Below are 19054 nucleotides of genomic sequence, written 5' to 3'. Positions count from 1 at the left end.
AAAATGGAACAAATATTTTCTGCTGAAAGTAAATACAGTAATAATAATCTAATAATAACAATACTAATACTATAATTAATAATGGTAAATAATTATATCTATAAATAGTTAAAAATAAAATAATTACAGATGTATAAAGAAGTGCATACACATATGTTGATGAAATGTTATGTGATATGTATTTAATGGTAATTTTATGCATAATGGAAAGGAGTTAGCAACAAATAAAATACAGCATAACACAAAATTCATTACTTATTAGCAAGTTTGAGTCAAAATGGGAATGAGAATAAGTAGTTAGAGCAACAGGCCACACAGATCATATTTTTAAAGAAATTTTCTATCTTGCTCTGCCCTTTTTCAGTTTTGTATTTCATAACAAATTTGATGTTTGTCTAGTGCTCCATTATGCTGTTATTACATTCCCAAATTGTGGTATTGACTTAGGTACAGTGAAAGCAGTGCATGCTTATTTAAGGGAGTTATGTTGAGGTTCAAAAGGCAGCTCCTTCTTTTTCTTGTGTACTCTTTCACTCTCCTCCTCTTCTTCTGTGGTACTGCCAGAAGTTGCAGTGATGCAGTCCATAATACTGTTGAAAATACTGTTGAAATTTAATGTCCGATAATACTGTTGAAATTTAATGAAGAATCCATTATAGGTGTTACTGCTCTCAGTCATTGGATATAAAAGTAGGTTGCACACCATCCTCTTTGATGGCACTATTTTTTTAAAATAAATCCAACTTGAGCAAAACCTTTTTTTTTTTTTTTTTTATTATTCTGGACTTCACAGAATTCCACCCCCCCCTACACACATGGAATCCCCCCACACAGAATTCCATACCAGGAATGGGCCAGAAAAATCGAACCACTGTATTGGAAGTGTGTAATATCACACCTCTGGTGCAATGCTTTCAGGGAGCTATGGATATCCAAGTCCAAGAATTGTAGATAACTAGTTGTGTTGAATGCATGAGTTCCAAATTCATGCTTTTATGATTGTCAGTGGTACACTTATCCATAACCAGAAGGATATTTTTGTTCTGGCTGGCTATGTGCCACTGCACCATAAGAATCACTGCATATGAAGCATACCAGTCATTGAGGCATTTTTGTGAGATCTGTTATCAGAAGGAGGAGGAGGAAGGAGTAAAAGAGTATCAAAATACTATGTATAAGAGTATAAGGTAAAGATGTACAGCATAATGAAATTCACAAGTTATATACCATAGCAAACATGAATTAACTGCAAAAAGGTCCACCATTTGATACATTATCAGTTAAAATCAGCCTGAGTAGTCAAAGGGCAAAGGTAGTTTGCCCTTTGACTATTCAGGAAGAAACCAAGAAACCAAGTTAAAAGCAGTATAACCTTTACATTGCACATAAAAAAAAATTGCGGCAGATATTAAAAACATGCTCTACTGTTAGTTTCAGAGTTATTTCTTCAAATGGACAAATCCTTAGCTTTTAAAAGCTATGAATGAATGAATGAAGTAACTGTGGCTTACTTGAAATCTGACCAAAGTAACTTCATTCTGGCCTTTATGCATACTAGATTTCCACGGAACTAATCTACCTGATGTTTCTACCCAATCAGTGCCATACTATCTGATAGTTATTGTTATTTGTTGTTGTTTGGTTTTTAGGAGCATTAGCAACTAAAGCCATATTGCTCTGGGAAATGCGGTGGTCATTCCCTGACCTTTCCGCATCCTCCGTATTTGGTGGTGACGGGCTCGAACCCCCGTCTAATCAAGAAGCGTGTGCTACGCACTGCTGCTCCTTCCCACCTGGCTATGGAGGCACTCATACTATCTGCTAGAGCGGGGTTCTCAACCGGGGGGTTGGGATTTTATAGTTTCAGGGAGGGATTGGGACCACAGATTGACAGACTCAAACCGTTGGAATATTGATCTTTCTACAAACAATTCTACAGATTGTACATAATCTACAGGACATCACACTTTATTGGATGTCACATTTTAAATTAAAAATAAAGATAAATATTTCACTTTTTTATCTGTGGAAATATTCCATTTATAGTTATATTTGACTATTTCTTGTTTTTTATGCACAGATTTTGGAGCCCATCATTAGTGTCAAAAAAAGATGGTATGATGATTCATACATTCAATATGAATTCATATCCGTCATCATCAATAGAGCAGAAAGGCCTCAATGTGTTATTTGTAGCAAATCTTTGTCAAATGATTCTATGAAACCAACAAAGTTGAAGCAACATTTACAGAATGTTCATCCTCAACACAAGGACAAAAGTTTTTTTGAACGTCATGGGAATGCTCTCAAAAAGATTAAGCTGGATTCAACAGGGGCATTCCAAGAAATGAACCACAAGGTTACTGAAGCTTCTTATGTCTTAGCACTGGAGATAGCAAAGCAGAAAAAACCACATACAATTGGGGAAACTTTGATCAAACCTTGTGCTCTCAAAATGGTGGAAATTGTGTTGGGAAATGGATTGGAGAAAAAACTTGCAGCAATTTCACTATCGAATAGTACTGTTCAAAGGAGAATCAGCAACATGGCCATTAACATCAAGGATAAAGTTGTGCAGGAGATCAAGTCTGCAGCATTTGGCTTATTTTCAATTCAGCTTGATGAATCAACTGATGTGGAATCTTGCTCAAAGTTGCTGCTGTTTGCAAGATATGTTCACTCAGGTTCATTTAAAGATGATTTTCTCTTTTGTTCTCCTCTTGAAACAACAACCAAGGCCTCAGATATTTTTGGAAAGGTTTCATCTTTCTTTGAATCAGAAAATCTTTTGTGGGATAATGTCTGTAGGTGCTCTACAAATGGAGCACCAGCTATGTTGGGAACAAAATCTGAATTTCAAGTTAGTGTGAAAAATCGAGCTCCAAAAGTGAAAAGCATTCATTGTATGATCCATCGTCAGGCACTGGCCTCAAAAACACTTCCAGCTCAACTAGGGAAGGTTTTTGGATCAAACAATTCAAATTGTGAATTTTGTGAAAGGAGGAGCTCTCAACTCACGACTTTTCAAGCAGTTATGATTTGACATAGATGCAGGCCATCATTTGCTTCTTTATCACACAGATGTAAGATTATTAAGAAATGTAATGTAAGAGTAAGAACACGTGCTTGTATACTTGCATGTACACTAATGTATCAGACATGGTATCACACAGATATAAGCAGTGCAGAATTGGAATTTGGGGGAGTACAATGTACAGAAAGGACATACAGGACACGAAGGGAGGAAGGGTTATGCTAATAGTTAAGAAACACATAAAATCTAAGGAAGTGCATCCAATTGATGTTGGTGGACAATGCAGTGTTGAGTCTGTTTGGTGTGAAATAAGCACTGAGAAAGTAAAAATGAGAGTAGGTGTGTGTTATAGGCCTAATGAATCTGATGTGTATAATGAGCAATTGTGTAGAGAAATATAGTGGGCCAGTAAATAAAAATGTCTTATAATGGGAGATTTTAACTTTCCAGATATTGACTGGAACTTGTGGGTTGGTCACTTGCACACTAGTAGGACTTTTGTGGATTTATTGGATGACTGTTTTCTCCAGCAACATGTTTGAGGGGTAACCAGAGGGAGTAATACCCTTGATCTCATTATCAGCAATGATTATTCATGCATTAATAATTTGCAGATAAAGGAACCACTAGGTGACAGTGATCACAGTGTGCTGATGTGGGATTTACTTAAAGATGTAACTACCATCAAGAGTAAAGGGAAGGGTTTTTGTTTTCATAAAGGTGACTACAGTGGTCTCAGACAGTTTTTAAATTCTGTACAGTGGGATCAACTGATGATGTTACCAATGGTGAATTGTAAATGGGAAGCCTTCAGGGACTTAATCTTGAAGGCTACTAGGCTACTACTAGGCCTACTACTAGGCCCTGAGTGTAGTACCAACTGTGTGGTATTACACTCAGGGAGGTGAAGAATGAAAGAAATACTGTTCAAGCTTTAGTATGCATCCCATGAATACTGTTCAAGGTTTAGTATGCATCCCATGCAAAAAGCATGGGATGCATATAAATTATCAGGCGACACAGAAGCTTATGCCAGATATAAGCTAGACTGTAATCAAGTCACAAAGGAGGTTAGGCAGGCAAAAGGCAGATTACGAGAAATCTTTGGTAAAGGATGCAAAGAAAAACAGCAAAATGTTCTTTACTTATGTAAATTCTAGAAGGAAGGGAATGAATCAGATTAGTCCACTTAACATAAATGGTTCGACTATTAATGATCCTGCTCAAGTAGCCGATAAACTGAATGAGTATTTTGCATCTACATTCACACATAAGGAATTATTCAAGGAGGGGAATGCCAGAAATTTATCAAACTCTTAACAGGGAGATAAGTGATTTTGTAATAAATGAGAGCAAAGTGGAGGAGAAATTGTTGAAGTCAAACATAAAAAAGGCACCTGGGGCAGAGGGAATCTATCTGGTTATAATGAACGAGGCAGCAAGGGAAGTAAGCAAACTCTTAGCTGTAATTATGAGAGCATCCTTAAAGTCAGGGGAGGTCCCCATGGACTGGAGATGTGTAGATGTATCCCCAGTTCACAAATTGGGTTCAAAGGGTGACACAAATAATTATAGACCTGTTAGTTTAACTTCTGATCTGGGGAAAATAATGGAGTCACTGGTTAAGGAGGTAATACAGGATCACCTAGACAAGACAGCAGTAATAGTTCAGACACAACATGGGTTTGTAAAGTGGAAGTCTTGTTTGACCAATTTGATTGGATACTACAATGTGATTACAAAGGAACTGGATGCAAAAAATAATTTTGATATCATATACTTGGATTTCAGGAAAGCTTTTGATACTGTTGCACATAGAAGACTGCTGTACAAATTGGAGTGGTATGGCATTAAGGCCAAGTTACTGCAATGAATAAAGGGATGGTTGAGTGGGAGATGGCAGAGAGTGGTAGTAAATGGACACTGCTTTTCGTGGACTAATGTTATTAGCGGAATCCCCAAGGTTCGGTGCTGGGCCCATTGTTGTTTTGTGTATTTATCAATGATATTGATGAAGGTATCTCAGGCTTAATCTCCAAGTTTTCAGATGATACAAAGGTTGGCAAGGTTGTTAATGACAGTAAAGACAGTATGCTACTGCAACAGGAAATACAGTAGAAAAGTTATGCAGATGGGCTTAGAAGTGGCAACTGAAGTTTAACATTGACAAATGCAAAGTACTCCATATGGGTAGCAGTAACCCAAGAGAAATGTACCAACTGTGTGGTACTACACTCAGGGAGGTGGAGAATGAAAAAAACCTCAGGGTAGTTGTGCAGTCAGATAAGTATTGCTGAGTAGTGCAGATGGGCTGCCACAACAGGTCATGGAGTTTTGTCAATGATATATAGGAATTTTGCCAGCAGAGACAAGGAGGTGATTATCCCATTGTATAAGGCAGTGACCAGGCCACACCTTGAGGTATACAGGTCTGGAGGCCTCATTTTAGGAAGGATGTAGAGTTGCTAGAACGAGTATAGAGAAGGGCAACAAGATTGGTGAGAGGAACAAAGGGATGCACTTACAAAGAAAGGCTTAAGTCTGCAAGTTGCAGCATCTTGAGACTAGGCACCTGTGAGGTGATATGACCAGGTGTATAAGGCCTTTAATAGTTTGAGTAGGTTCAGTGCTGATGGGATACTTCTGATTGCTCAGATTAAGAACCTGAGGGGGGGGCATAGTTTGAAATTGAGGAAAGATAGTTGTAGAATAGATGTGCAGAAGTTTGCCTTAAGCCAGTGGATAGTTGATTGCTGGAACAGACTTCCATCTAATGTTGTGGAAGTTGATAGCTTAAATAAATTTAAGGCTGAACTAGAAAAACATTTGGAGTGACCGGATGGATGAAATGAGAAGGTTTTTTTTTTTTTTGCTGATGCTGTATAAGCTCACTTTCTTGCATTATATGCCTCAACTAATGCTAATGCTAACTGTTCTGTACTATACTCAGGGTAGTTGAGAATGAAAAAGACCCAGGGGTAATTGTGCAGTCAGATATGGTGTTTTCAGAGCGGTGCAGACAGACTGCTAGAGCAGCTTATGGGGTCTTGTCAATGTTATACAGGAACTTTGCTAGCCGGGATAAGGAGGTGATTATTCCTTTGTATATGGCAATAGTCAGGCCACACCTTGAGTACTGCATACAGGTCTGGAGGCTTCATTTTAGGAAGGATGTAGAGCTGCTAGGACAAGTACAGAGAAGGCCAATCAGATTGGTGAGGGGAACAAAGGAGTGCTCTTGCCAAGAAAGGCTTAAGTTCTGTAAATTGCAGTGTCTGGAGACTAGGCATGTTTAAGGTGACCTGATTGAGATGGATAAGGCTTTGAATGGTTTTACAAGCTCAATGCTAATGGGATTCTCGCTCTTACTCTTGCTCAGATTACACACTTGAGGGGGCATAAATTCAAATTGAGGAAAGACAATTGCAGAACCACTGCGTAGAAATTTGTCTCTAGTCTGTGAGCAGTTGATTGCTGGAACAAAGTTCAATCTGTCATTGTGGAAGTTGATAGGTTAAATAAATTCATGGATGAACTGGACAAACATTTGGATCAAATGGATAGGTGAGTGGAAAGTATGTGTTTTTTTTTTTTTTTTTTTTTCTCTGCTGCTGTATAAGATTGCTTTGCTGCATCATATGCCACTACTAATGTTAATGCTAACCCACATGTATATTTCATATTAACTAAACATTTAGTGTGAAGTATACCAGTGTATTTCTTATATTAAAATATACTGAAGATGTAAAGGGGAGGGAATACATCTAATATGTTGGGTGAAAGGCATCATGTGGGAATTAAGAATTAAATTTAGATTAAACAAATTAAAATTGATATCTGGAAAGCTAAAATCCTCCATTATAAGACATTTTGATTTACTGATCCTTTATTTGTCTGTATGTTGTTATATGCCTAATGACATCATCAGTCATTAGGCATATAACACAATTCCACTCTCGTTTTTGTTTCTTGAATGGTCCTGGTGTCACACCAAACTGACTCAATGTTGCAATGGCTACCTATGTCAACTAGATGCACTGTCTTAGATTTTGTGATTCTTAACTAGTTGACATAGGTAGCCATTCCATTCCTCTTGACCTATCTGTACACATTGTACCTCCCATATTCAAATTCTGCATTCCTTGTATCTGAGTGATAGTACATCTCTGACATCCTAACATGTCTGCATTCAAATTAGTCAAATTTATTTACTAATGGTCCTGACATTGGTAAATAAATTAGTGTACATGAAATTATATATGTGCCTATATTTACTTTTAGTTATGTAGCCCATTGTTATGTTAAAAACCACGAAATTGCATTTCAAAAACTAATCAGATAAAAATGTCTGTGTTTAGGAACGTAGTGCTTTTTTTTTTTTATATATCTTGAACCAGTAATTAATGACTGATATTTTTAAAAACATCTGTGAAGTGCAATGTCACTGATGCAGAATTAAAATCCCCCTGGAGCTAAACATTCCCCACAAAGTGCATCTCATTGCTGTAGCCATGAGTTACACTTGGAAATGAATTTTTAGTTTCTGAAGTGAATTTTTATGATTTTTGCTGGGTAATGCATGATGGAAACATCTGTAAGATGTAATGCTACTATTCTGCTATCTATTTTTGCTGATTGATTGTGTGGCAGCTGACAGAATAAAAGAATAAATAAAAATAAACAAACTAAATTATATATAATGTATTTTTTCTAATGTAATATGGAAAAGAATAAAGGAAGAAAAGTACAAAAAGACAGTAAGATATGTATCAATGGCAGTGTATTACCAGCTACACATTACAGAATATAATGAAAGTAAAATGTATAAATTAAGAATATTAGCAGAATGAACAATCCAAGAAAGAATTGAATACAAAGAAAACTGGTACTTTACTATAGCAAAAGCTGGCCATTGAAACAAACTTAGACCCCTCCTAATTTCATGACTAAACTGCACAAAATATCACTACATGAAGGAGCTAAGTACCACAACAACATCCCTAATAATATGAAGCAAAAATAAATTTTAAAAAATTAACCATTGAACCCCATATCATCAGAACCTACAAGATTAGAATGGCCATTGAATTACTGCATTTGAAACACTAAATAAATTGATATATCAATACAGCTGACATGTAGTCTGCACATGTGCAATATATTTGCATAATGATGGTGGCCCTTATGCAGTGAAAAAATTGAAATATAGCAGCTGAAGGAACTCGCAAAACAAATTCAAACCACTAACTGAGATGGTGTAAACTTTTAATGGAGAGAGAAAAGTTAATTATGAACAAGAAAGTAAGAAAGAAATACTAGGATATAATAGTAATAGTTAATAGTTTTCTTTTAGCCAACAACTAGCTGGCTAAAAGAAAACTTCCTACAATCTAATCTAAACCGCTGCAATTTGAATTTATGGACCCTATTTCTGGAATTCTTTAAAACAGTGAAAATTCCGCCTTCATTCATTTTATTAATCCTTCTCAGAGCCTTATAAACCTCAATCAAGTCACCTCTGAGGTGCTTGGTTGACAAGCTCTGTAGCCCACATAATCGGAGTCTTTCCTCACACGGTCATCCTTCTGCCGATCTCACCATTCAAGTTGCCCATCTTCGGACCCTTTCAAGAAGCTCAGTGTCTTTTCAGATGAGTCTCCATATTTGAACACAGTATTCCAAATGTGGTCTTACAATTAAGAGTGAGAGAGGGAGAGGTGGGGAGAATAAACTGAGAGTAAGAATAAGGATGTTGCAGAGGAAATACATTTCAAAATGGATTTAGAAGTTGCCAGCCAGATGAAACAAAATCAGTGCAACCCCTTCCCTTCACAATACTTGGGTACACCTATCCTTTTCATGAAATAGAGACCTCCAGTAACAGAACCATATGTTGATACCATGCAATATGAAGCACGGTGGGTAGCTGTTTTTTTACCTATTCTTCAAACAAAGAATCAGTAAAAAATAAATATATAAATATTATAAATATAAATAAATATTTATATAAATATAGTAAATAAATAAAATAAATATACAGATTATACAAATAATATATATACAAATATATAAATAATATATATACAAATATATATGCATATAAATATAATAATATACAGTGAACACTAAAATGAAGAAAAACTACAGCCATCAACTGTTAACAGTTAAATGTAAACATTCAATTAGTTTGTCAAATTGTTTATATGAAGTATAAATAGAAGTCAGTTCAATTATTATGCCAGAAGAGTGGGAAAACAAGCTATATAATTGGAAAAACAGAAAGGCATATATGACGTGACAGATGAGAAATTGTATGGTGTCATGTGAGATGCTACATTGAACTACAAAGGTTTAATTTTACTATTCTATCCCTTTTATTTCCCAGATTATTCAAAGCAAAGTACAGCAGCATAATAAATTTGCTAAAGACAATGCAGAAAATTACAATGATTGCAAATAAGATTCTTTGCCATAACATAATGTATGTGGTTTAGGTGTAAAATATTTTGAATAATGGATAATTTCTATTTCATTAATTATAGGGAGAAGTTTATGTAATGTTCATCAAAATGAATGGGCCTAGAGATTTTACAACGTGGCTACAAGTAGCTAAAGTAAGTACACGGAATCCACAATTGTTACTATCTTTTTGACAGATTCATGATTTGGCTAAATGGTTTTAAAATTTTCAGAGTATAAACGTTCTAATAAATTTGTTTTAACCATGCAAAATATTGAATCATATTGTTATAACAATGAAATTTTGGTCATATTATTACTGGAGATTTGGGTATTGTTATGTATTCTGATCTTAAAGACATTCTATCATATGGTTTTAAATTCAGACATTCCTAAAGTCAACTTTCAACAACAGCAGATGGAAGTTTGTTTCAACAATCAACTAGTAGCTGACTAAAGGCAAACATTGCACATGTATTCTGCAACCATCCTTCCTCAATTTGAATAAATTCTTCCTCATTTGCATAGTCTGAGCGAGAGCTAGAATCCCATCAGCATTGAGCTTGCCCAATCCGCTCAAAACCGTAAACACTCAATCAGATCACTTCACAGGTGCCTAGTCTCCAGCCTCTGCAATTTGCAGAACTGAAGCATTTCTAGGTAAGAGAACCCTTTTGTTCCTCTCACCAGGCTTGCCCTTCTCTGTACCCATTCCAGCAGCTCCACATCCTTCCTAAAATGAGGCCTCCAAATCTGTATGCAGTACTCAAGATGTAGCATGACCATTGCCTTATACCATAGGATAATTACTTCCTTATCTCTTCTAGCAAAATTCCTGTATATCATTGACAGAATTACATAGCTGTCCTGGCAGCCTGTTTGTACTGCTCAGAGAACTTCATATGTGACTGCAAAACTAACCCCAGGTCCTTTTCATTTTCCACTATCTACCATGACTGTAGTATCACACAGTTGATATGTTACTTTGGTATTACTACCCATATGCATTAACTTGCATTTATCATTTCTCAGCCTATCTGCTTAATTTTTCTAGACCTTGTTGCAGCAGCATACATTCATTACTGTCATTAGCCTGCCAACCTATGGCAATATATCATCTGCAAAAGTGTACATTAAGCCTGATATGCCTTCATTGCTATCATTAATAAATATAGAAAACAACAATGGGCCAGCCTTTAAATGATTGGCAAACTTTTTATTGTTTCTCTTGGATACATTTCATCAAAGCATTTATGAAAATTAGAAATTAAGGAGCGACCAATACCAAACCTTAAGAGACTGCACTTGTTACACCAGTCTACTCTGAAGACTAACCATTTGACAACTCTCAGACTCCTTTCTTTTAGCTATTTTGTGATCCAGTGTAGTTGGAGTTATTGGTAAAAATGTTTTCTCAATAAGGTCCTAGAATGTTGATGGATTTTACCTTTACAGCTTCCCAACCATTAATTACCCTAACAGGGAGGGTGCAAGTGTAGTTTTGCCCATATCATTACCTGAGTTGATTGTGTGCCAACTTTCCCCTATCCTAACTCCTCGAATCACTGATAATTTTCAAAATCACTGAAGTAGGTGAAATGGCATCATTTTTTATACCTCATATTTTGAATGCCTTCACAACATGTTGCCCATGATATTGCATTACCTCCAGTAAGCAATGCTTCGCCACTGAGAAGACTAATGCTGCTTATTCTCAGCAGATACCACCACCACCACCCCTGGGTGGTGATATCCGCTGAGAATAAGTAACATTGTGAATAAGTAAAATAGTGAAATATCAGGGCAACTTGTTGCAAAGGCATTCACAATATGAGATATAAAAAACGATGCCATTTCATCTACTTTGGTGGTTTACTATGAACTAAAATGATGTTATGCACTAACTTGTTCAATTACCAAAATGTTTATATTGTTTTATATTTTTTTAATATAAAAATAAAGAATTTCTATATTTAAAAAACATTAAGTGGGGGAAAATGTCATTATAATAATACACTATGTATTCTTTATCATGCGCTTTTTATGCAGGAAAGCTTACTTGTTCAATTACCAAAATGTTTTTATTGATTTATATTTTTTTTTAATATAAAAATAAAGAAGTTCTATATTTAAAAAACATTAAGTGGGAAAACGTCATTAGCATTAGTAGAGGCATTTGATGCAAGAAAGCAAGCTTATGCAGCATCAGCCAAAAAAAAACCACTTCCACTTCACCCCTCTGTTCGTTCAAAATACCTGTCCAGCTGAGCCTTAAACTTATTTAGGCTATCAACTTCCACGACAAGGGATGGAAGTCTGTTCCACCAACCAACCACTTGCTGGCTAAAGGCAAACTTCCACACGTCTATCCTACATCTGTCTTTCCTCAATTTGAATTTATGCCCTCTCAGGTGATTATTCTGAGCGAGAGGAAGAATCCCATCAGCATTGAGCATGCTCAAACCATTCAAGGCTTTATACACCTCTATCTGATCACCTCGCTGGTGCCTAGTCTCCAGACACTGTAATTTGCAAAACTTAAGCCTTTCTTCGTAAGAGCACCCCTTTGTTCCATTCACTAATCTTGTTGCCCTTCTCTGTACTCGTTCCAGCAGCTCTACATCCTTCTTGAAATGAGGCCTCCAGACCTGTATACAGTACTCTAGGTGTGGCCTGACCATTGCCTTATACAAGGGAATAATCACCTCCTTATCCCTGCTGGAAAAATTCCTATATATCATTGACAATACACCATGAGCTACTCTTGCAGCCCGTCTGCACTGCTCAGAGAACTTCATATCTGCCTGCACAACCACCCCCAGGTCCCTTTCATTCTCTACCACTGTCAGTGTAGTACCACAGAGTTGATACGTTGCTCTGGGGTTGCTGTTTCCCGTGTGTAGTACTTTACATTTGTCAATGTTAAACTTCATTTGCCACCTCTCAGCCCATCTGCTCAACCTTTCCAGATCCTGTTGCAGCAGCATAGTGTCAGTAGTGTCCTTGACAACCCTGCCTACCTTTGTATCGTCTGCAAACTTCGACCATAAGCTTGATATACCATCATCAATATCATTTATAAATACAGAAAACAATAATGGACCCAACACTGAGCCCTGAGGGACTCCACTAATAACATTAGTCCACGACGAGCAGTGTCCATTGATTACCACTCTTGTCTTCTCCCCCTCAGCCACCCCTTTATCCACAGCAGCAATTTGCCTCCAATGCCACACTGCTCCAATTTGTGCAGCAGTCTTCCATGTGCAACAGTATCAAAAGCCTTTCTAAGATCCAAGTATATAATATCAAAGTTATTCCCTGCATCCAGTTCCTTTGTGACTTCATCGTAGTGTCCAATCAAATTGGTCAGGCAAGACTTTCCCCTAACAAAACCATGCTGTGTCCGAGCTATAACTGAAGTCTTGTCTAAATGATCCTGCAGTGCTTCTTTAACTAGTGCCTCCATTATTTTTCCTGGAACAGAAGTTAAACTCACAGGTCTATAATTACTTGTGTCAGCCTTTGATCCTCCTTTGTGAATTGGGGTCACATTTGCACATCTCCAGTCTGTGGGTACCTCCCCTGAGTCCAAGGAAGCTCTCATAATTATGGCTAAAGGTTTGCTTACTTCCTTTGCTGCCTCCTTTAATATAACTGGATAGATCCCATCCACCCCAGGTGCCTTTTCTTGTGTTTATCTTCAACAATTTCTCCTCCACTTTACTCTCAGTTATTACAAGATTATATAGCTTTCTGCCAGAGTTGAATACACCTCTGGCATTCCCCTTGCTGAATAACTCCTCATGCGTGAATGTCGATACAAAATATTCATTTAGTTTGTTAGCTACCTGAGCAGAATCATCAACAGTTGAACCATCGACATCAAGTGGACCAATCTGATTCATCCCCTTCCTTCTAGAGTTTACATAAGTAAAGAACTCTTTGCTGTTTTTCTTTGCATCCCTCACTAAAGATTTCTCGTAATCTGCCTTCGCCTGCCTAACCTCCTTTGTAACTTGGTTACAGATCAACTTATATCTATCATAGGCTTCTGTCTCACGTGTTAATTTATATGTATCCCATGCATTTTTCTTCTCTGCCATATGTCTCATTAGTTCATCTGACATCCATTTAGGCCTAAACCTTGAACAATATTTCTTAGTTGGTATGTAAAGCCTAGTAGCTTCCAAGATAAGTTCTTTGAATGCTTCTCATTTTGAATTTGCTGTTGGTAACATCATCAGTTCGTCCCACTGTATAGAATTTAAATACTGTCTCAGACCATCATAGTCGCCTTTACGAAAGCAATAACCCTTCCCTTTACCCCGATGGTAGTTACCTCTTTGAGTAAATCCCACTTCAGCACACTGTGATCATTGCCATCTAGTGGTTCCTCTATCTGCAGATTCTTAATGTATGAAGAATCGCTACTGATAATCAGATCAAGAATATTACTCCCTGTAGTTGCCTCCCGAACATGCTGATGTAGAAAACAATCATCCAATAAATCCACAAAAGCCTTGCTAGTGTGTGAGTGACCAACCCACAAATTCCAGTCAATATCTGGGAAATTAAAATCTCCCATTATAAGACTCTCTGATTTACTGGCCCACTCTATTTCCCTGTTCAGTTTCTTATTATACTCATCAGAGTCGTTAGGCCTATAGCACACTCCTACTCTCAATTTTGATCTCCCAATGCTTATGTCACACCAAACTGACTCGACACTGCACTGTCCAGCAATGTCGACTGGCGTCACTTCGTTGGATTTTATGTTTCTTAACTAAAAGCATAACCCTTCCTCTCCTGTCTATTCTTTCTGTAGATGTTGTACTCCCCAAATTCCAGTTCTGCATTCCTTATATCTGTGTGACACCACGTCTCTGATATCCCAACAATATCTGCCTTTGATGCTTTGAGCAATCCCTCAAAATTCATCAAATTTATTTACCAAATTCCTAGCATTGGTGTACATGCAAGTATACATTCACCTGTTCTTTTTCTTAGCTACCCTAACACAACCCATTTGTTTACTTGTACCGCAATGACTCCCAGCAGTCTCTGAAATATCCTGCATCTTGTTTTCCAGGCTTCTGCTCATTCCAGTAGAAGCAGTACAAGAATCACTTTCACCTCTGCGAGTGGCTACTGTTAATCTATTAGTCCTTGTATACCCGCAAGCTAGCAGTTTTCCGACCCACCTAACACTGCCTCGATAGCATCAGAAAATATTCTTGCATCCTTTCTATTTAAGTGTATCCCATCCCTGTAGAAGTATTCCTTTCTGTTAACAAGTACAGACTCTTTCTGGTCTATCAAATGGGTTTAGTTTGGGGTAAGTGGATGTACATCGGCTGTGCTTGGCTCTTCCTTGGTGGCAGCTGGCAGACTATGTGAATTGAAGAGATGTTTAGTTTTTTATATAATATCATATCATATCGTTCAACAATCCTTCAATAGGGATATGTTCGTGGTTTTTAAGATTTTAATACTTAAAGATTTTATATTACATTAATCGGATTAGTTTGATGTGAGCGTCGGGTTAAGATTTCCTACAATAAAGGTATGATATCAATCTTATATTTAAACAAGTTAAGAGTAATGTAATGCTATCAACAGTTAGCTTACTCAACACACCAAGTTTATTTTAGCTGACTCAGATATATAGCTTCTACACAATCTATTCAGCTCATGGATTTGGTATTCAGTGCATTCAAACCCTAAACAGTTCATTCAGATCTCATTGCAGCCACCCTTTTTCCGGACACTTGCACGAATGAAGTCTTTCGTAGTAAGGGTACTCTTTTCTTCCCTTTACTAACCTCATTGCTCTTCTTTGTAATCATTTCAGCAACCTGAAGAGGATACATTTCAGGGTATGCTACTCAACTCTAGCATACCCTGACTACTGTCATTAACCACCCTGCCAACTTTTGTATCTTCTGCAAACATAGACATTAAGCTGATATCAATATTGAAAACAACAGCAGAGAACCTAGGAACACTGCACAAATAATATTAGTCCAACAAGAACAGTGCCCATTGATAAGAACCATCTCTGTCTTCTCCCGATCAACCATTCTTCTGTCCATAGCAGTAACTTGTCCCTAATGCCACACTGCTTCAATTTGTACAGCAGTCTTTCATGTGGGTATCAAAAGCTTTTCTCATTCCAAGTATATGATGTCAAAATTATTTTCTGTATGCAGTTCCTTTGTTACAGAAGTACAGTATCAATCACATTGGTCAAACAAGATCATCCCTTAACAAATCCATGTTGGGACTGCAGTATTACTCCATTCTTGTCTAGACATCCTGCATTATTTCATTAACCAGTGACTCCATAATTTTCTCTGAATTGAAAGATGCTCTCATAATTATGACAAAAGGTTTGCTTACCTCTTTAGTACCTCCCCCCCCTTATTATAGTTGGATAAATCCCATAAACTGCTAGTGCCATATTTACCTTTAGCTCCATGTTATAACTCCTGTTTTCAATGTACAAGTTTGTGCAATGGCATCATGTTAGCCTTGAATGGGTTGAGCACGCTGAATTCTGATGGGATCCTTCCACTTGTTCAGATTACGAACCAACGGGGCATAAATTCAAATTAAGAAAGGAGAGATGTAGAATAGATGTGGGGGGGAAATTTGCCTTTAGCCAGCAGGTGGTTAATTGCTGGAACAAACTTCCATCTGTCGCTGTGGAAGTTGATAGGTTGAATAAATTTAAGGAGGAACTGGACAGGCATTTGGAGGGAATGGTGTGATTTTTTTTTTTTTTTTTTTTCCAGTTGCTTTCTTGCATCACATGCCACTACTACTACTACTCAGCAAACTCTAAAATAGCTGAAAATGGCATTGTTTAGGTGTATCTCATATTGTAAATACATTCACAATGAGTTATGATATTGCACTGTCTCGAATAAGTAATGCTTCACTAATGGAGAAGACTATTGTTACTTATTCTTGGTGGATAGCACCACCACCACCCAGATGGTACCATTTCAAGGCTATTTGGCCTATCTTCAGTGGGTAGGTAGGTACCCTGAGTGTAGATTCAAAATATTTATTCAGTTTGTCAGCAACCTAAAGAGAATCATTTGCCATTCATACCTATTCAGCCAATGTGGTTTATCCCTTTTCTTTTAGTGTTAACATTAGCATTAGTAGAGGCATTTGATGCAAGAAAGCAAGCTTATGCAGCATCAGCCAAAAAAAAAAACCACTACTTCACCCCTCTGTTCGTTCAAAATACCTGTCCAGCTGAGCCTTAAACTTATTTAGGCTATCAACTTCCACGACAAGGGATGGAAGTCTGTTCCACCAACCAACCACCCGCTGGCTAAAGGCAAATTTTCGCACGTCTATCCTACATCTGTCTTTCCTCAATTTGAATTTATGCCCTCTCAGGTGATTATTCTGAGCAAGAGGAAGAATCCCATCAGCATTGAGCATGCTCAAACCATTCAAGGCTTTATACACCTCTATCAGATCACCTCGCTGGTGCCTAGTCTCCAGACACTGTAATTTGCAAAACTTAAGCCTTTCTTCATAAGAGCACCCCTTTGTTCCATTCACTAATCTTGTTGCCCTTCTCTGTACTTGTTCCAGCAGCTCTACATCCTTCTTGAAATGAGGCCTCCAGACCTGTATACAGTACTCTAGGTGTGGCCTGACCATTGCCTTATACAAGGGAATAATCACCTCCTTATCCCTGCTAGAAAAATTCCTATATATCATTGACAATACACCATGAGCTACTCTTGCAGCCCGTCTATGCGAAGAATTCTTTGCATTATTAGCTAAAGACTTGCATAATCCATATTAGCTTGCCTAACCCTATTAGTGATATATTTTCAGACTAGTTTGTACTTAATTTTTTCTTTCTCTCCTGCTAATTTATAATCATCCCTGAACTTATTTTCTTTATCACTAGTCTTATTATTTCATCTGACATTCTTTTAGATCTAAACCTGGAAGAATATCTCTTAGTTGGTTGGAAAAGCCTAGTAGCTTCTCTGATTACTTTCCTGAAAGCTTACCATTTAGAATTTGCATTGTAACATTATCAGTTGGTCTTACTGGAGGGAATTTGAAAATTGTCAACAACCACGGTGTCACCTTTATGAATTAGAATCCCTTCCCTTTACCCTTCATAATGGTTATATCTTTAAGTAGCTTCCTCTTCAATATATAGTGATAATCCTTTACTTGGATATTTTTAATGCATGAAGAATTACTGCTGATAATCAGATAACAAATATTGCTTTCTGCCATTGCCTCTCTAACATGCTGGTGAAGAAAACAGTCATCCAATAAATCCATACTCTCGATAATGTGTGGGTGACCAACCCACAATTTCCAATGAGTATCTGAAAAGTTAAAATCCAACATAAGACATTCTGATTTATTGGCACAGTCAGTTTGTCTGTATAGTTGCTCATTGTACTTATTTGTACTCAATGTACATCATTTGGCTTATAAGACACTTTCACTTATTTTGTTTTCCCAGTGTTTGTATCATACCAGACTATCTCAACAGTGCACTAGCCACCAATGTAAACTGAGTACACTGCCTTAGGCTCTAAGTGTTTCTTAGCCAAAAGCATAACTCCCCCAGCGCCTCCGTAGCCAGGTGGGAAGGAGCAGCAGTGCGTAGCACACGCTTCTTGATTAGACCGGGGTTCAAGCCCGTCACCACCAAATACGGAAGATGCGGAAAGGTCAGGGAATGACCACCGCATTTCCCGGAGCAATATGGCCTTAGTTGCTAATGCTCCTAAACACCAAAACAAACAAACATAACCCCCCCCCCCTCTCACTCCTCTCCTTTCTATATAAATTGTATTTTCTATATTCAAATTTTGCATCCCTTATGTCTGCATGATCATGACTCCATTAACTCTACAGTGTCCATGTTCAGTACTTCAGATTTGTTTTGCTATACTCTTAGTATTAATGTACATGCAAATATACCTGCACCTATTTATGCTATTTGTAATTTTAACATAGCCCATGTTTGTCTCAAGACCAGGTCTTGTAATCCCCAGCAGACTTTGTAATCTCCAACTCCTCACTTTCCAGTCTTCTGCATGTCCCAATAAAAGCAGTGCAAGAATCACTTTCACCTCTGCCTGCAACTGCTGTTAATATATTAGTTTGTATATCCTCTAAAGCTAGCAGTTTTCCAACCCACCTAACACTGCCTTGATATTGTCAGCAAATATTCCTATACCCCTTCTATTCAAGAAATCTCATCACTGTAAAAACAGTCCCTTTTCTTAACAAGCACAGACCATGCTGAGAAAATTCTATTCCGTAAACTTTGTCCAAAATATCTCTCTTTCTCGGGCCAGCACATTAGGATGCATATGAAAAATGTAGCAATTAACACATCTTAAAATGTATGAAATATACTTTATATAAAATCAAGTAATTTCCAGCAAACGCCTCTTTATATACATAGTAATGAGCAAACTAGGTTTGCTACTTAGTGTGTTGATCTCATATCTGCGATATTGTGCAACTAATTAATACTTCCAACTTTGATTAAAA

At 37.3% G+C, this 19054-nt stretch overlaps 1 protein-coding gene across 1 annotated transcript in view; it reads left to right on the top strand.

Annotated features, from left to right (window-relative positions):
* Window positions 1–19054, top strand: part of LOC150087117 (protein O-linked-mannose beta-1,2-N-acetylglucosaminyltransferase 1-like) — a 275054-nt gene that overhangs the window by 233416 nt on the left and 22584 nt on the right. The window contains exon 17 of the mRNA XM_090372379.1: window positions 9577–9648. Coding sequence (XP_090228505.1) covers window positions 9577–9648 — 72 coding nt within the window. The remainder of the gene's footprint in view (window positions 1–9576; window positions 9649–19054) is intronic.

The sequence above is a fragment of the Mastigoproctus giganteus genome, chromosome 4, assembly GCF_048544385.1.
Source record: "Mastigoproctus giganteus isolate SK-2022 chromosome 4, ASM4854438v1, whole genome shotgun sequence".
NCBI classification, from domain to species: Eukaryota; Metazoa; Arthropoda; class Arachnida; order Uropygi; family Thelyphonidae; genus Mastigoproctus; species Mastigoproctus giganteus.
Note: the sequence above shows the minus strand (reverse complement) of the source record. Positions and strands in the feature narration are given on the sequence as shown.